The sequence below is a fragment of the Ictidomys tridecemlineatus genome, chromosome 10, assembly GCF_052094955.1.
Source record: "Ictidomys tridecemlineatus isolate mIctTri1 chromosome 10, mIctTri1.hap1, whole genome shotgun sequence".
Lineage (NCBI taxonomy): Eukaryota > Metazoa > Chordata > Mammalia > Rodentia > Sciuridae > Ictidomys > Ictidomys tridecemlineatus.
The window spans coordinates 97522955-97538496 of record NC_135486.1 but is presented as its reverse complement, the minus strand read 5'-3'; the positions used below and the strand labels follow the sequence as shown (position 1 = coordinate 97538496).

General features: G+C 43.5%; 1 protein-coding gene across 14 annotated transcripts in view; it reads right to left on the bottom strand.

Moving 5' to 3' along the window:
- Positions 1-15542, bottom strand: part of Frmd4a (FERM domain containing 4A) — a 571051-nt gene that overhangs the window by 128666 nt on the left and 426843 nt on the right. For all 14 annotated transcript variants that reach the window (XM_078023496.1, XM_040277346.2, XM_040277343.2 and 11 more), the window contains one exon: positions 5105-5199. In XM_078023496.1, coding sequence (XP_077879622.1) covers positions 5105-5199 — 95 coding nt within the window. The remainder of the gene's footprint in view (positions 1-5104; positions 5200-15542) is intronic.

Here is a 15542-nt window from a genome sequence, read left to right as displayed (position 1 = left end):
AGATCTTGATATCTGGGTAAATCTCACCCCCCGAACAATACCAATCAGGTGATTCCATTAACTGAGATATAAGATGCAAAAAAAAAGAAAAAGAAAAAGAAAAAGAAATCCTGAATTGATTACCTTAGAGGTTCTTAAACTAGGCTCCTGGCTTCAGGGTGTCTGTGACCCTTCTTAAAATTTAAGCCAAAATTTCTTGCATAAACTTTTGTGGAGAGAAAGAATGTGACTTCTTAACAAATTTCAAAGGGATCTGTGATGAAATAGTAGGTTAGGAACTATTCATTTTCTTAATTGGCATGTGAAAATGTATTCTAACTGTACTTGGCTTTTAGGATATACAATAATAGCTAACCAAGTTTTTCTCTTTCCCCCTCAAATTTCTAAATACCCCTTAAAGTGTTTTGGGTTTTATTTTATTTTTTTGCATAGATACTTATCACATTAAATGAGCAATTCATGCATTTATGACTGGAGATTAAATTAAAACATATTATGTCAATCAGTACTTCAACTTGGGGTGTGTTTGAGTATTTCTGCTAACTATTCTAAAAGTCATTTTAGTTATAAAGTCTGTCCTCCACAAGGCAATTTCAAAATAAATAAATAAATAAATAAAACATGAGTGTTAAAGCAGCAATGGATATACTTCAAAAATAAAATGTAAAAATGACTTTCTCTAAATAATGCACAGCTATGTTTGATCAATGAGAATCTCAGTTTTGCCGTTTGTATGCATGGAAACGCTGAATCTGAACGTTAGAGCTGCTTCTCAAACCTTTAGGAATGGAGCCTTAGGGGGTCTACAACTTTGCAGGCCCCTAGGATATTGGCCTCCAGGACTCAAAGTTGAAGTAGAATCATCTTCTCTTCTTGGATCTAGATGAAGGCAGAGGAGGAAATAGACTCTCTCTTTAGAACAGGGGTTTTAAATTTGGCAGCACATTAGAAACAACACTCAGGCCAGGTCCAGACCCATTAAATCAGAATGGCTGGGGCTAGTTTCAGGAATTGGTATTTTGTCAAAAGTCCTAGGTGCTCCCCATGTGTTGCTAGCCAAGGTTGAGAACCATGACTCAAGCAATATATAAATAAGTATTTTAAGACTGATTTTATACAAAGCTCTTTGTTTTTGTTTTGTTTTGTTTTTCCCACATTTTTTTTATTGGTGCATTATAGTTGTATATACTGATGGGATTTGCTGTATTGGTCCATACACACAATTCACAATATCACAATAGAATTTGATCAATATCACTCCCCAGCACTTTCCCCTTCCCCCACCATCTCCTTTCTCCTTGTTTCTTTCCTCTACTCATCTCCCTTTGACTTGCATGAGATCCGTCTCCATCTTTCTTTACCTGTTTCCTGTCTAGTTTCTGCATATATGAGAAAACATATGACCCTTAACCTTAGGAATTTGACTCACTTAACATAATGGTCCCCAGTTCCATCTATTTTTCCTGCAAATAACATAATTTCATTTTTCTTTGTGGCCAAATAAAACTCCATTATGTGTGTACATATATATATATATATATATATATATATATATATATATATATATCTCACATTTTTCTTATCCATTCATCCACTGATGGACACCTAGGCTGGTTCCATAGTTTGGCTATTATGAATTGTGCTGCTATAAACATGGGTATGCATATATCACAGTAGTAAGATGACTTACTTTTTTTTTTCAGGGTAATTATTGAGAAGTGGTATACCTGGATCATATGGTGTTCCCATGTGTAGTGTTTTGAGAAAAATCCACACTGATTTCCACAGTGTTTATACTAATTTACAATCCCATCAACAGTTGTACCAGGCTCTTTGTTTCAGAATGCTTTAAAGGCTGCCCAATGTCCTGTGTGTACATCATCACAGCTCAGAACATTAACAGATGACCACCAGAACCTCTGTTTATTGAGACAGAGTTAATAAAAATAAAAGGAGGCTAAATGCAATTGAATTCTAGAACAATAAAAGAAATTCATAAAAAACTGGTAAATCTGAATATCTGTGTTTTATTAACAATATTTAATTCCTTAGCTTTGATAGGTTAAACAAGTAACATGATTGAAAAGATGCCAACACACAGGAAAAGTGGGTGGAGGGTATACAGGAATGTCCTGTACTACATTTTGCAACTCTTCTATAAGACTAATTATTTCAAAGTAAAAAATACAAAATCATAGTAAAAAAGAGAAGGTAGAGCTAGTATTAATTAATGCTGCAAAATTGCTGATTCCTAACATCACTAAACATTTATGGGTATAAAGTCTTTCACCATGTACTCAGACACTTCGTTAATGAATATAACTTGTGGGGTGAGAGAAGCTTAAAGGAACTTCCAATTTCCTGTCTGTGTTCTGTTTTATGCATCTTTCCTCAGGTCCCATCCCTTCTATAAAACGTCATCAAGAGCAGTTAATATTGAAAGAATCACTGACAATATTTGGTCAGAGTCACATATTCCACTAGAAATCCTACTCTGAGGAATGAAAATGCTGCAGCTAATGCTATCTTGCATTTGTTCAGTATTTTACAGTTTGCAAGCCCTTTCCAAGTATTAACCTTGCTTGATTTGCACGGGAACATGGCAAATACATGAAGCACACCACAGCTGTCACAAAGGACCACACTTCTGTTGCATTTTATTAGGAAAACAGAGTGTAGTCTGCTCATAAATCACACATGCACACACACGCATACACACCTCATGGTCCACATGCACAGTCTGAAAACAGCATTAAAAGATCTCATGTTAGCCTTGCGTGGCACGTGGAGGGCGGGCTGGGGACATACTCTCAGACTAGCCCTTCCTGACATAGGCATCGCCAGCCCAGACCAGGTCACACATACAGGCACAATTTTGTGGGGGCAGCTTTTGTTCTTCTCTTTCCTACCAGGAAAAGGGGAAAAGTTCACATCAACAAAGAGGCCCCAGAGGGGTGTGTGGGCAGAGGCATTGTCAGGCATGATGGACTGTGCCTGAGTCAGGGCTGTCCCCCGGACCCATGGGTTCCGTCTCCCTGTGCCAGCCCCTCAGAGGTGCTGCTTCTCCATTTCCTCTGGGCTTCTTGACACTTGCCCTTTCTCCTCTAGTGCATCAGGAACCATCTGCCAGCTCCGCCTCTTTCCAGCTGATCCTCTGTGGGCTGCCTACGGCCACTCTTGCCATTGCTGGAGTGGCCCACTCAGATTTGGTGGGATGGGATGTAGGTGGCTGCATCTTCTCTAGACTCTGCCGGAAGGATGGCTTCCACCCTCTGCCAGCTATGCACTAGAGGGAGTGCAAGTCTTTTCTCAAGCCTGGCCTACACACACACGCACACTCAGGGCTAACACAGACAACTAGGAGAGCTCAGCTTCAGAGTCCACAGGGTCAGCTAGATGGTCAAGGGGACTTGGCAACATGCATCTCCTGTCTGTAATATGTGGCTTTTGTGCTCTTGTCTCTGCTGGGAGAAAGAAGAGTGACATTCCACTTTCCAGCTGATGCTATTGGGGCAGTGGTCTGAAACATTCAGCTGACCACTTCTAACTCTTTGGCCAAGAGCACATGCTCATTCTTTGATTCTTATTGACTCAAAAGGTTAGTCTGATTGGAACTTATCTAGAGTTCATGGAATCTTTGAGTAAACTTACTTGGGAAATGGGAACAATGGGGATATGATTAATTGAAATTTAGGATTTCCTTCTAATCAGTGAACAGTATGAAAAGCAAATTAAGGGGCTTAACGTGATTCTCAAGAGAAACGGGAGAAAACATTTGCATTTGTGAAAGTAATTGTTTTAGAGGTGTAGTTGCTTAAAAGCATATATTCTAGGTTTTTTTTTTTTTCTTTTTTTTAATTACCTGTTGGCTGCTCTTCTGCACAGGCCTTGCTTTCTCACAGCTGTGCTTACTTGGCCAGGGCATTTCCTCTAGACCAGGCCTACCTTCCTTCCTGACTCATTCCTTATAGGCTCCAGAATTAGGGGTGGTCTTTGTTCCTTTTGTGAGGAAGATGTGGCTTTGCTCCTGTTCCAAACACACTATTGCCCCAAATATCACTAATTTATAGGGATATACATTCTAGTTTGCCCAATATGGCCCCCAATTTGCATTCCTTTTTATTCCCAGTGTCTGAACTTGGATAATAAATCATATGGTTATCTTGTCCATCTGCGGGTCTCTGAGGCTCCATGCATCCCCATGCAGAGGAGTATGGTCACCTCTTGATTAGCCAATGTAGACCCACCAGTTCTTGTTTCAGAACCAGTCCTGGGGCCTGGGCCCTCTGTAAAGTCTTGTCCAGCCACTATCCTTACCCTGATGTGGGCATCGTGGGGAATCATCCTCATAATTTAAAGATGCAGAGGAGTGTGCATGTATGTATACTTGGATACACACAGAGGAAAGAGAACTATGAAACACCTGCTTAGAATAAAAATAACATTTTGTGTGTGTGTGTGTGGAAATTCAGGCAAGTATCCACTGCACTCTTTAAACAGTACACTGAGAAGAAGACTGAAATTTTAGTAAAGTTATTCCTTCCTTAGATTGCAAAACACCACTTCACGGAGCCAAACTGAAAGACTGTTGAAAGCAAATGTTCTTTTCATCCAATGAGTGATCTGAATTTTTAATTTTTATATTCTGTTTCAGCTCAGTAAAACTGCTCAGATATTCTTCCTTTTGAATTTATCATCATATTTACTTCCTGTTATTTTTATTCCAATACAAGAGAGAAATGTTTAATTTCCAAAAGTTTTCACTTAACTTTCATGAAAACCATACAGATATACTTTTTTAAAAGTAAGCTTTTTTTTTTTAAAAAAAAAAAAAAAGTAAACATTTTGGTCTGAACACAAACCTGCTTAATTATAAGATCGAGTTTACCTAATAACTTGGTAATATTGGCACCACCCTAATTATATTCCTTGACTGTTCCTGGCACGATCACAAGGCTTTTGAAATTCAGATGATGAACTTGGATTGACCCCAGACCACGGGACCCAAGCATCTTGCCTCTGATTTCACTGATCACCGCTGGGGCTGGCAATGTCAGGTTCTGCCCCTTTCCTCTGGGTTGTGGGGGCTCAGGGCGGCACTTACGTCTCATCCGTGAATGCTATCCCAAAGTATTCCTTCTCCTTCAGGTTGAAGTGAGATGCCACGAGGTCAAGAAGCTCCTTGGCCAAAAGCTTGGGCTGGGGGGAAGAATACAAAGGGAAAAGGGTTAAGTGACCCAGGACGACTTTTCCTAAAGCATACAACCTCAGATTTCTAACATTCATTTTCAACAGCATGTCTCAAAACTCAAGCCCTGTAAATAAATGCGAATGGTCTTTACAAAGCCCAGAGGAAGAGACAATGAGGATTCTGTTGAGCAGACCGCTAAATGAAGGGTCCTCATGAGATGGAGATTCTGTCCTGTTTCCTAGTAGTTTTGTGCTATTGACGAATAGCAATTGTGCTTTGGCTGGATTGTCAAACCTAGTGACTTGCCTTTCCCACATTTTACGCTGAACTGGTAGGAAGATGCTTTATTAGAAAAAAGTATTATATTTAACAAACATTTATCTACAGATGCCTCTTTACTTATGGTGAGGTTACTTTCTAACAAACCCATCCTAAGTGGAAAATATTAAATCAGAAATACATTTACAACACCTACCCTATTAAGCATCAGAGCTCAGCAACACAGCGCACTGTGAGCACTGGAGATTGTTCCCCCCATGTGGCTGACTGGGAGCTGCCACTGCCCAGTGACCTGAGAGGGGACCTCATCTCACCAGCCTGGGGAAAAAGATCCAAATTCAAAATTCAAAGTGCGGTTTCTGCTGAATGCATATTGCTTTCGTACCATTGTGAAGTCCCCGAATCACAAATTGAGTCATCCTAAGTCAGACTGTCTGCACTTGCTAGGTGGCAGGCACTATTCTAAGCACTGTAGAATTACCAGTGGCTTCAATCCTCATCACAGCCTGTGACATCATCCATCGCACACAGAGAAAATGGCCCCCAGAGATTAAGTCAAGATGTTTGTCTCTTTGCTACCTTCCTCCATCACCCTCAATGGCCATCAGTTCGCCAGTGAAAACCATTGAACTGATCAGTGTGGGTTTGAAGCTCTGGTGGTGCTTCCTTCCCAGAAGACAGAAATCAGCAGGAGAATACATCCTGATAAATCAACACCCGTTAGTATTTAATACTTCTGTTCCCTCTCCATTTTGGAAAAGTGAAAGAGCAATCTCTGAACCAATAGGGAATTAAAGGTTTTACGTCAGGCCCTTCTTTATTTATAGAAAAAATCCTCTCCTGGGGGAATACAGAGGGACATGCATGGCACATCTCAGAATATCACTGATGAATTACAAAGTAAAATGCAAGATGGGAACTCTTGAAGCTTCCAACAAACGCTGTGTGCTGTGGGCTGCTGCTGACTCTGCTGCCAACATTGTTCACTCCCAGAAGGTGTTTGGTTGCCCAGTTTCAAAGTATTTAATATTTCAGTTGTGAGCCAGGCTTGGTGGCACACGTCTGTAATCCCAGCTGCTCAGGGGACTGAGGCAGGAAGATTGCAAGTTCAAAGCCAGCTTCAGCAATTTAGCGAGACCCTAAGCAATTTAGCAAGTTCCTGTCTCAAAATAAAAATAAAAAAGGGCTAGGAATGTGGCTCAGTGGTTGAGCGCCCCTGGGCTCAATGCCCAGTAACTGAGGCAGTGTGGCTGCTTTTAAAATGGTGGAACCAGATGGACATCATTACCCTAGGTACATGTGTGACTGCACACGCGGTGCAACGCTACATGGTAGACAACCAGAGAAATGAAAGGTCGTGCTGCAATTGTGTGCAATGAATCAAAATGCATTCTGCTGTCATATATACCTAACTAATATTAATTAAGTAATTAATTAATTAAAAATTGCAATGTACTACGATTTATATGTCCAAGTCATTGTCGTCCCTTTCAAGGGAGTCTCAGCATGTGCATGATGGCTGCTCTTTCTTAAAACACTTTTTTATAATTTTTTGGGTTTGTCCTTCAAGCATGCATCACACCGTATCCTCATCTGTGATAGATTTTCTTGCACCTAAATGGATTTGCTGTTTTGCAAATGTCAAAAATCCCTGGAGTCAAGTTTAGTGAATAGGACTAGAGGAGGAGAGGGTGAACATGTTGGGGTGACCTCATATTATAAAATGAGGTGTGACTACAGAGTAAATTTTTGTGGGTTCTTGCAGATTGTGGTGAGAGATCCAGCCCAATCTTGGAAATGACAGAAGTAAGATTTCTTTCTCTTTGGGATAGGAGGGGCAGTTTGGGAAGCAGAGGAGATGAACCCAGAAACCGGACCTTAGGCAACAGGCATTGAGTACTTGGGTCCCTTATTCAGTCAAAGTCTCTTAATGGCAAAAACAGAGACCCGGGGCTACTTCAGCAGATCCTGTTACACTTAGCTATCCTGTTGCTAATTTTGTGCCTTCCAAGGGACTCGCTAAGGCATTACTACATCCTGGATGTGATGCCAAGAACCCCTTATCTGAGCTCATCACTATCTAACATACAGGTTATCATCCTTTGCCCATCAAAACTCTGAGAATGGGAGACATCGGCAGGCTATCCTCAGATTTGCAGCAAAGCCAAAATTCAAAACAAGGTCTGAGTATACACAATGGAATATTATTTAGCCTCAAAAAGGAATAAAATCCTGACCCATGTGACAACATGGATGAGCCCAGAAAATATTATGCTAAGGGACAGAGCCAAACACAAAAAGAGAAAGATTGTATATTGTGTCATTCCACTTATAGGAAGTAACTAAAATAGGCATTTTCACAGAGGTTACCTGGGGCTGGTGGAGGAAAGGATGAGGAGTTATTGCTTAATGGTTGCAGAATTTCTGTTTGACATGACAACAAATTTTAGAAATACTGGTTATTATTACATAAAATTATGAATGTATTCAATGCCCCTGAATTGCATACCTGAAAAGTGGTTAAAATGGTAAATTTTATTATATATATTTTACCTTCTTCTGCCTAATCCCCCAGAAAAAGATAGAAAATAATCAGAAATCAAGCTCTGGCTGGCCTCAAAACCCACATGGGTAAGTTCCCTCTGCTATTCTGCTGACCTCACTACTTCCTGGATGAGAGGTCAAGAATCATGTTCCCTGAGGGTCTTGTCTGAATGAAGGTGATACTTCTCAGTTGAAACCAATACACTGATATCATGAATTTATACATTAGGTTAATGGGAGTCTTGCCCTGGGAGTGTGAAAGTCAGATTTCTGAGCCTACAAAGTTAAAGAGATGACTCAAGAGACTGAAGAAGTCACTAGAGGGATGAATGCCACCTTGGGAGCCTTGTGAAGAGTGACTTGTGGCCTCTGCATGGTGACATGTCCTTCTGATTCTGCTTGTTGCCACAATCCTTTTTATATTGAAACTTCTAAAAGAAAAAAAAAAGCTTTTCTGGTGACATATAAATGGAAGGCAACTATAAGACTCTAGGTTGTAGTGGCATCATGGATAAACTTCATGCTTTCAAATGAACTCTTTTTCAAGGATCTTACCTATGTGGTTGGGTGTTTGGATGGGTATCTTTTATTTAAAATATTTAAAAAGGCTAGTCTCCTTACTGTGTTCAACAGTTATTATAGATCAGATGTACCACTCTTAAGGAAGAAAGATTTACCTTTGTCACCCATAATTTATAGATGGAGAAATTAAGGCAGGGAAGTGGAGGTTACAACTCCCAGGTTTTTACTCCTGATAAAAGCCAAGCACTATTTTCCATCGTGACTGGCAGCAACCCAGATGGTGGATGCTCCCACGAGTGAGAGTAAGGGCTGCCCCAGACACCGGAAGGGCGAGTAGTGTGGGAAGCAAACTCACTGTTAAAGCCACGGAGACTTCAGGGGTCATTTGTCATTGCAGCATGACCTTGCCCATCCTGATTGACTCAGGAACTGAATCTCTCAGTCTCTGTAAGGCTGGTCAAACCTCTCAAACATCAGCATCTTGATTTCCTGATCTTGCAAGAGACATGTCACCACCTTGACATGATGGTGATTAATGAACTACATCTTTCTGAAAGTTCCTTGAACTCATTTAGAGCAAGTTGCTGGGTAGGCAGAAAGCTCTCTGCTATTATGTACTTTGAAGGGATGTTTACAGAATCCTGCTGATTATAATTGCTAATTACTCGTCCTATAAACATTTGTGGGGCTTTGCAGGATTCAGGCTGGGAGCGAGGCCAGAAAAAGGCAGCCTGTAGCCCCATTGAGTTGTGCAGGACACACTGGGCAGAGGCCTAACCACCCCCGTGAGCAAGGCAAGCCCTGCATGTCCTGGGTCCATTAGAAACAGCCTCCTCTGGGTCCTCATTGTCCCGGGCCTGTGAGGTCCATGTGTTTAAGACTGACTTGCTCTCAGCCCTTAATTAATGTTATTCAAACTCAATTGATTCTCTCTTTTCCTTTTTCTATCTCAAATTCTTTTGTCTTTGTCCTTCTAGGCTAGTGTTTCTTCTGGCAAATGAAATCTTACAAATGTCCCCTTCAATATGCTAACTGGATGGCCTAACCAATGCTCCATGAGCTTGGTGACCTGCGTTCCCGCCACAGGATGTAGGGAGGAAAGCAGAGTAGCTGATTGTCTTTGCTGTTTTGACTCCACCACCAGATCTGAGTTCCAAGGCCTCTCTGCCTGGCTCCATCTGGAAACTGTGCATTTACCTAGCATATTCCAGTATTTTGGATTAGGCCCCGCCTACTTCTTCTAGGTGAGACACAGACAACTGTTATGCTCAAAACCACACCGCACATGTGTGTGACAGGTACTGTCTACATGACCGTGATCCTTCCAGGTGACGGATAAGAGGTGGCACCCCAGCACCTCCCAATTCTTCGCTGAATATATTTGCTACCTTATATTACTCCACCACTTCAAACTTGACAGGTGTACATCCAGGTAGATAATCTCAAACAAACTATATAACCTCTCTGGGCCTCGGTTTTCTCATCTGTAAAATGATCAACTAGAATCAAGGGGATAGATATTCTAAAATATTATTCTTCTTCATGTTCTTATTAAGTTTATAACTTCTTTCCCTAAAAACTCCCTAGCCTATTCAAAGATTTTATTCACTCATCCTAAAAACCTTAAAACCACCTGATTCCTCCCTGATTTCTTAACTCCGGTCTGTTGACATGGCTAGCCTTTCTTAGTTATCTAGGGTAAGTAACCGAACCTCCCGAGCTTCAGTTTCCCTTGTTGCAAAATGGTGATAATGACTACGCCCATGTCTACGGGTGGCCGTGAGGATGAGTGAACCCCCATAAATGAGCGAGTAAGGATTTATACAAAGTGCTGAGAACAGCTGGGCCCTAAGTGCCACTACATGTCTTTTTATAAAAGACTGACGGAGGGACTTTCGACACAGCCACACCAAGAAGACCCAGGCAGACAGAGGTGGAGACTGGGGAGATGGAGACACAGGTGGAGGAACATGCCAGCAGCCGCTGGAAGCTCAAAGAGGCCTGAGATGAGGGCCTTCCTTCTCCAGCAAGCCTACAGGACTGCCAGAGAATACCTTCCTGACACTTTCAGCCACCGAGTTTGGGGGTTATTTGTTCTGGAAGCCACGGAAAATCATACGCATCCTCAGATTAAGACCCCAAAGATTTTATAGTCTCTATTCCCAGACAGTTACTAGGAGTGGGAAACTCAGTACTGGCTGGGCGTTTGCCACACGAGTGACTTCCAAGCACCCTCCTGGCACAAGTGCTCTTCCTTGCCAGTGCCCAGGCCACCCTGGGCAGGAGGCAGGGCAGGCAGCCTTGGTCTCAGAGCCAAGCCTGAGCCAGGGGTTAAAGGGGTTCCACTCAGTGAGAGCCATCCTCCTTCGAGCCTCTTCTTGTTAGTCACTATTCCCTTGTGACATCGCACATATTCCAAATCAAAGCAATTGCCACTTCTGAGTTAACTGCACTAAAACACACACACACACACACACACACACACACACACACACAATAAAACATCAAACAGTAACCATCAAACAGCTCCCATATGTGCTTTGGGAGGAATCAGGGCTGTCGGAAGCCTGACCCTCTCAACTCCCTCCAGTCTGAGGATGGTCTTGACAATTTTCTTGTCACTGCAAAATGCACTGTGACTGCTAGGGTGACAGAGGGCGGGCCACGTTCATCTTGGTGGCACAGCTACAGGTGCCCTGTGCCCTGCACTGCCTACTCATCTGCTGTACATGGGACTCTGTGACCGGATGGATGGGTCACTCCTGCCTTTTAGGAGTGGCCACAGATGTGAGATGGGCAGTTCAGGAGTGGGTAGAATGCACAGGCAGCCTGCCCTAGACTGGACAGGAGGGGCTGGCCTGAATGCTCCTGGAAACCGGGTCGGGGTGGTGTTGAATAAATGATGGCTGAATGGCTGCCTGTCATTTTGTCCCCTCACCCTCACCCTGGGGGCTTTGCAGTGAGCCCAGCATGGGCGCATTAGCTATGCACATGGCTGCTCTTTATTCCTGGGGAGGGAGGCCATGCTGGAGGGGAGGCATGAGGCCATTCTGTGTATTTCTACAGGAAGGATGTGATGCAGGCCCTAGCAGCTCCTCCTCCCTCTGTCTCCTAAGGATGCTCAGCTGATCAGCAGAAGAGGCTGATTTCCTTCCATGTCTTTCAGCACAGCCCGATTCTGTGGCAGGGAGCAAAGGGAGACCAGTTTCTATGTGAAGACTGGTATGAAGAACATGGGGTCTGCACCCTTCTCGGCTCCTGAGCACTCGGAACAGGTAGGGAAATTCCAAAGAACTTCTACCAGGCAGCAAGCGGGTCCCACTGGAGGCAGTATTTCTCCATCACAGATATCCTTTGCCATCCTGAACCTGACTCCTTAGTGCACATGGGACAAATCCTTTAGCTCCAGTTTAGGGGCCCACAGCAGCATATCATCACAGCAAAGCTGGCTGGGAGCAGAGCAGCTAAGATAACAGTGCCGTTCCTGAAGCACAGCACCTGCCGTCCAGCCTGCGCTGGGACTCCCCTGAATCTGCTCCGACAGGGCTAGAGATCGGAAGCCTCTGGAGGAGATGCCAGGAGTACCCCTTCAACAGAGGAGGGAACCAAAACCAAGAGAGAGAGGTCCCTTGCCAAATGTTCACAGCTAATACGTGGCAGGTCTCAACCACTACAGCAAGGTGGGCGTAGGTCACCTGGGGACAAGAGGTGATAAAAAGAGCCAGAGACCTTCTACTAAGCACTCTAGTTACAGGGGAGGAAGTCAAGGCCCAGAGATATCCATGAGGACGTCCAAGGACAAGGAGGCCTCCTTAGTTGTCAGCAATGGCCACCTGTTCTGTGCCAAGTGCCTGAACCCAGCTCTGGCTCCTCTAATCGTCCTCTATATTGCCCCATGTTTTCTTCTATATTTTTCTAAGGTCACAAAGTGCTGAAATGGGAAGGAAAGGAAACCAAAGTGCACTTTGCTGGGGATGTGGCTCCAAGGCAGAGTGGTAGGTTCCACCCCCCCCTCCCAGCTCTGCAAAACAAACAACAAAAGTAAACAAGAGTACATGAATGAAAAAAGGGGCTCAAGGCAGGAAACAGGCAGCTCCTAGCAAAAAACGAATGACCTCAAGTCTAGACTTCCTGGGGTCTCGGGTGGAGCCACTTGGTGGACTGCCCTGGCTACCCAGCACTGGCATCTCCCGTGGCTCTGGCCCTCAAGCTTACTTACATCATCTCAATCTTCAGAGCCACTCTGTAATGGCTTATGGGTGAGGACACTGGCGGTACAGAAATGCTAAACAGTGTGCCCAAGATCTCAACCCTCCACGGACTCAAGGGCTTACAAAAGCTAAGGCTCACTCCAAAGCCAAGCATTGAATTTCATGCAATTTTTACCTATTCATGTTTTTAGAAAAAGTGACAAAAATTGCATGTGCTGTATTTATGGTATACAACATAATGTTTCGATTGGACTAAATCAATCTAATTAATATATCCATCTCCTCGAATGCTTTTTTTTTCCCATGGGAAGAAAATTTAAAAATCAACTGTTAGCAATTTTCAAGTCTGCAGGACGTTGTTATGAACTGCGGTGACTCCGGTGAACAATGGAGCTCCTGAACAGGGCTTTGTTTTGAACACTGGTGTAGAGATCCAGCCAGCCTCGGGCTCCTCTGACATCCAAGCCCTTCTGAGCTCCTTTTGCAAAAGGCAATAGAATTTTGTCAATTTTGTGAGTTAAATCCCACGATGATGAGCTGTATTTTATTAATATTTGTAGCTCTACTGCTAATACAGTACCTGCCACACAGTAGGTGCATAATAAAGGCTTCTTATTGGTAGCCAGGACAGACTAAAGAGTAGAGTGTTTACTGTTAGACCAGCCCAGCAGGGAAGCAGACCTCAGGAGGGGATGCCACCTGGACATTCTCTGGGCACTGGTGTGAAGCAGAGAATTATGAGGCAGACGGTGGTGACGCACACCAATAGAAGGGACCAGATGTCACATGCTCAGTGTTTCAAGAGAGTCGCCAGGTCTCATATCATGAGCCTGCAGGCACCATTACTTGCGTACCCCCAAAAGGATGTCTGCGCCCCATTCTTAACTGTGCTTCCTTCTTCAGTACTGACTTCTTGGGCGGCCCAACAGCCACAGTTGACTGCTTTAATTGCCTCCTTCCTCTCCGTCTATCCCTCTCCCCTTCCAAGGGACTCTGCCATTCAACCCTGGGGTGGGGACTCCTTGGGACCAATCTTTTAAAGTTTCCCAGCTGTTTCACCTTTCCCTTCCCTTTTTACATTATTTCCTTGATCCTTTCCTCTTATTTCCACATGGTTTCTTCCATATTTTTCTAAAGTACAGCCTGGTCTCAGCTTTCTTGGAAGAGCTGGGGCCATGACAGTCTGGGAGAAAGTCTTTCTCATCTATGCATTTGAATGATGCCCAACGGGAAGACTTTGACAGGCGTACATAATTATTGCTTCTCTAGAAAGGCAAGTGCTCCCCAGACGGCTGGGGAGTCTGCTTTATTCAGTCCCCCTCTGGGGACTCTGGGAGGCGGGCAGGTGTTCATTAGGTTGTGCCTCCTGATTAACAGAGCAACCCCCAGACTCCATCCTGCTCAGGGCAAGTCGCTAGGACTGTTAATGCAGCCCCCGTCACATTAATGAAACAATAGCTTCTGCTTTGGGGAGAGGAAACACAAAAAGGCCCACGTAGTACTCAACTTGCCCAACCACACAGGGCTGCCAGGTCCACAGCCCAAATTCTGAGCTATGTCTAGTGATCCTGGGGATGCTTGACTAGGCTTCAACTTGAGATTTCCAAGCTTAATTTCCCATGCCATCTTGTCTATCACTGCCATTTCTTTTCTTTAAAAAAAGATGCCTGCTTTGCATATTTGACTTCAACCCCATCTTGTCCTGCAGGGAGTAACAACCTACTCTTTTGGATGTAAACTGCCCATTCATTCACTGGGAGATGAAGGACATTCTCCAAGATCAAACAACAGATTGGCAGATTGGTCACCGTCCCAGTGGGCCAAACAGCAACAGGACCAATTCAAGTTGGAAGTCCTTGTGACACTGCACACTGAATTATTCCATTTGCTTGATGATTAGGGAAGAGCAAAGAAGGGCACTGTTCAACCATGCAAGGATCAGCCACAGAAATTGGAGCTTTGGAAAGGGCTCTCTGTGGGACACACAGAGATCAGGAAGCCTTACATGGGGCTCAGTCATTTGAATTGTCAATTTCGTCATCATCACAGCTAGAAACTTGTGAGAGTTCATTATTAAAGGTCTTGTACAGCCGGGAAGAAGAGTAGGGGTCGGGTGATTCTCAGGTGTTTGCTATCTCTCCAATGGGATGGACAGCAAGGGTGGTCCCATGACACGCGCTGTCCTTTGTCTAGGGCATGGTCAGTGTTCAAAGAATGTGGCTTGAAGGTATGGAACCAACCCAGCTACCCATCAACAGGTGAGCGGATGAAGAAAATGTGGGATCTACACAATGGCGTTTTACTCAGGCATAAAGACGGATGAAATAATGGCATTTGCTGGTAGGATAAAAATGGAGAACATCATGCTATGGCAACATAAGGCAGACTCAGAAAGCCAAAGGTTGAGTGTTTTCTCCCATATGTGGAAGCTATAATAAAATGAGAAAAAATAGAGAGCTGGCAGATCCCACAAAAATAGAGGGGAGAGAAGAGGAGCAGAAGTAAGGGACTGAGGGGTGGGAGGAGCGGTGGGGGAAAGCAGAGAACTGAGGAATGAAATTGATGAAATTTTATATATATATATATATATATATATATATATATATATATATGAACATACCCCAGAGGATCCCAACTTTAGGTATATTCATAAAGTGCCAATTAAAAAAAAAATGAACAAATCAAAGGAACATCAGTAGAGGAAGGAGAACAGAGGGAGAAAGGAGGGGAGGGAAAGGAGAAGTACTTGAGACTGAAATGGAGCAAATTCTACTTCATGCATGTACCATTATGTC